General features: G+C 60.2%; 1 protein-coding gene across 1 annotated transcript; it reads left to right on the top strand.

Annotated features, from left to right (window-relative positions):
* Positions 1-4: 4 nt before the first annotated feature.
* Positions 5-731, top strand: LOC108522652 (C1q-related factor-like; the record flags this gene model as incomplete). The annotated part of the gene is made up of 2 exons (XM_017862998.1): positions 5-463; positions 651-731. Coding segments are annotated over 2 exons (540 nt in total), but the record flags the coding sequence as incomplete, so codon positions are not given.
* Between the last annotated feature and the right edge of the window lie 1,836 nt (positions 732-2,567).

Raw genomic sequence — 2,567 nt, 5'->3', positions numbered from 1 at the left:
GCCCGACGGCGGCGACGCCCTGAGCGAGCAGAGCGGCGCGCCCCCGCCTTCCACGCTGGTGCAGGGCCCCCAGGGGAAGCCGGGCCGCACCGGCAAGCCCGGCCCTCCGGGGCCTCCCGGGGACCCAGGTCCTCCCGGCCCTGTGGGGCCTCCGGGGGAGAAGGGTGAGCCAGGCAAACCGGGCCCTCCGGGTCTGCCGGGCGCGGGAGGCAGCGGCGCCATCAGCACGGCCACCTACACCACGGTGCCGCGCGTGGCCTTCTACGCCGGCCTCAAGAACCCCCACGAGGGTTACGAGGTGCTCAAGTTTGACGACGTGGTCACCAACCTAGGCAACAACTACGACGCGGCCAGCGGCAAGTTTACGTGCAACATTCCCGGCACCTACTTTTTCACCTACCATGTCCTCATGCGCGGCGGCGACGGCACCAGTATGTGGGCAGACCTCTGCAAGAATGGCCAGGTGGGCCAGGCGGGGGCATGGGGCTGGCCTGGGGGCAGGGCACCCAGGGAGCCCGGGGCAAATGGGTACCTGATCGGAGTTGGCGGGGGCACCAGGCGGACACAGGTGGGGACCCCACCCTACAGCGACCCTTCTTGGGCATCACGTGTGGGGATGGTCGGAGCCAGCGGACATCTCCGATCCTCAGTTCCTGGGCTCCCGCTCCAAGACAGACGCTGCTGGGCACCGTCGCAACGCTGCTGGAAATGCGGGAAACGAACCCAACTAGTCAGAGCGCAGGGCTCCCAGGTGCACGGACTTGCCCTTGGGGGCTTGCCCCTTGGGAAGTGGATTAGGGCCGACACCAGCGTGCGATAAGGGGAGGGCAAGGATGAGCTCTGGCGCATGGAATAGGGAGAAGCAGCATCCGCGCCCGCGGGCGCCTAGGCGCTTGGCCATGGGCGCACGCGGAGAAGGGTGGCTGCAGGAAATGTTTGGGGCACAAAGGCAAAGGGAGCCCGGTGCTTACAGCCCTGGCTGCAGTGCGTCCCCTGCCCTCGAGAAGGGACCATTGGGCGGATCTGACACCCTCTGCAAAATCCGGGAGTTGGGAGCTCTTTCCCACTGTAGCAGAGCTGCCCCAACAAGAAGGCAGCCTGGGGGGAGGGGGAGTTTTTCCTCTTGAGGCGGGGTAAGAAATGGAAACTCCCCCTCCTCTTGGTCTCCCGCTCCAGCCCCTCCTGACTCTGGGATATGTGGGATCTTCTCCATTCTCTGTCCCCACCTAAGACGCTGGAGCTGGAAAGCGCTGAGTGTGTCGGGGACTCTGGTACCGGGACTCGCATGTGCGTGTAGCTCTCCTTGGAATGGCCGACCCCAGGACCAGCCTCCACCCAGCCCCGCCCCGGGGTGACAATTTTAGCCAGCTATCTTGATACCACCTCCCTTCCCAGTGCTCCCACTCATGGTGGCCTGCGGCCTGGGGGTGTGGTCAGGCCGAGCATTCTCTTAGAAGAAGGGGACCGCTGGTCAGAACCAAAACTGAGCTAGTGGAAGTTGAGAAGGAATCTCCCACGATTGAGATGCAAGACCTTGTTGGAACCCTTCCCACGGCAGCACTGCCCTGAAGCTCTGCCAGCCTGCGGGTCTGCAAGTCTTGGGGGCAGGGACAGGGGCAAGCAGGGAAAGTGAGCAGATAGCCTGCCAGGTTCTTGTAAGTCAGCCCCTCTTCTCTTTCCTCTGCCTGGCTGCTGCCCCCCTCAACACCTTTTCTCTGGTTTCTGCCTCTCCCCTGCCTCTTTCTTCTATTTTTCTGTTTCTTGTCCATCTCCCTCCTGTGTCTACCTTTTCCGTCTCTCCCTGGGTTTCTGGCCTCTCCTCCCCGGGTCTAACCTCACTCCTCTATTCCTTGTATGTCTCTCTCTCCCACGTGTGTCTATCAGATATCCCTGTGTCTCTCCTCTTTGTCCTTGGTTCCTGACCAAATGGGAGGCCCCAGTATCCAGCAAAGGCTCATTCTGCAGACAGCCCCATGATTCCCCCTATTAATCACCAATAAGGGATGCAGCAATGTCACCTTCATCAATAGAAGTCTTCCTTTCCCAAAGAAGTTTGGGCAGACATAGAGCTGAGGTTTCAGAGGATCGACGGCTTGCCTGGATAGGGAGGCAGTCATCGGGCCACAGGTTGGCCCTAGACCCTGCACCACCTCAGGAAGTCCCCACAGGTCCCCAGAGATGAAGCAGGAAAAGGTCCCGGAGATGCTGTGTGCTTACAGTGGGGAACTTGCTTCAGTCACTGGGAGGTAAAACCATCTCAAAAGCTCCTTTTCCCTCCAGCAGGGGCAGGGTGTTGACAGAGTCTGATGAAGGGGTGCTCATTGGAGATGGGACCACAGGCTAAAAGGAAAAAAGGAGGTGACTTTAACTAGGGGTTTCAAAGGCCCAGCACTTAATAGTTACTCAGACCAGCTCCCTCAAAAGAAAACCAGGAGAGGCCGGGCGCAGTGGCTCACGTCTGTAATCCCAGCACTTTGGGAAGCGAAGGCAGGTGGATCAACTGAGGTCAGGGGTTTGAGATCAGCCTGGCCAACACAGCGAAACACCGTCTCTATTAAAAATACAAA

This window comes from Rhinopithecus bieti, unplaced genomic scaffold, assembly GCF_001698545.2.
Source record: "Rhinopithecus bieti isolate Rb0 unplaced genomic scaffold, ASM169854v2 scaffold_68275, whole genome shotgun sequence".
Lineage (NCBI taxonomy): Eukaryota > Metazoa > Chordata > Mammalia > Primates > Cercopithecidae > Rhinopithecus > Rhinopithecus bieti.
This window is presented reverse-complemented; position numbering and strand designations above follow the sequence as displayed.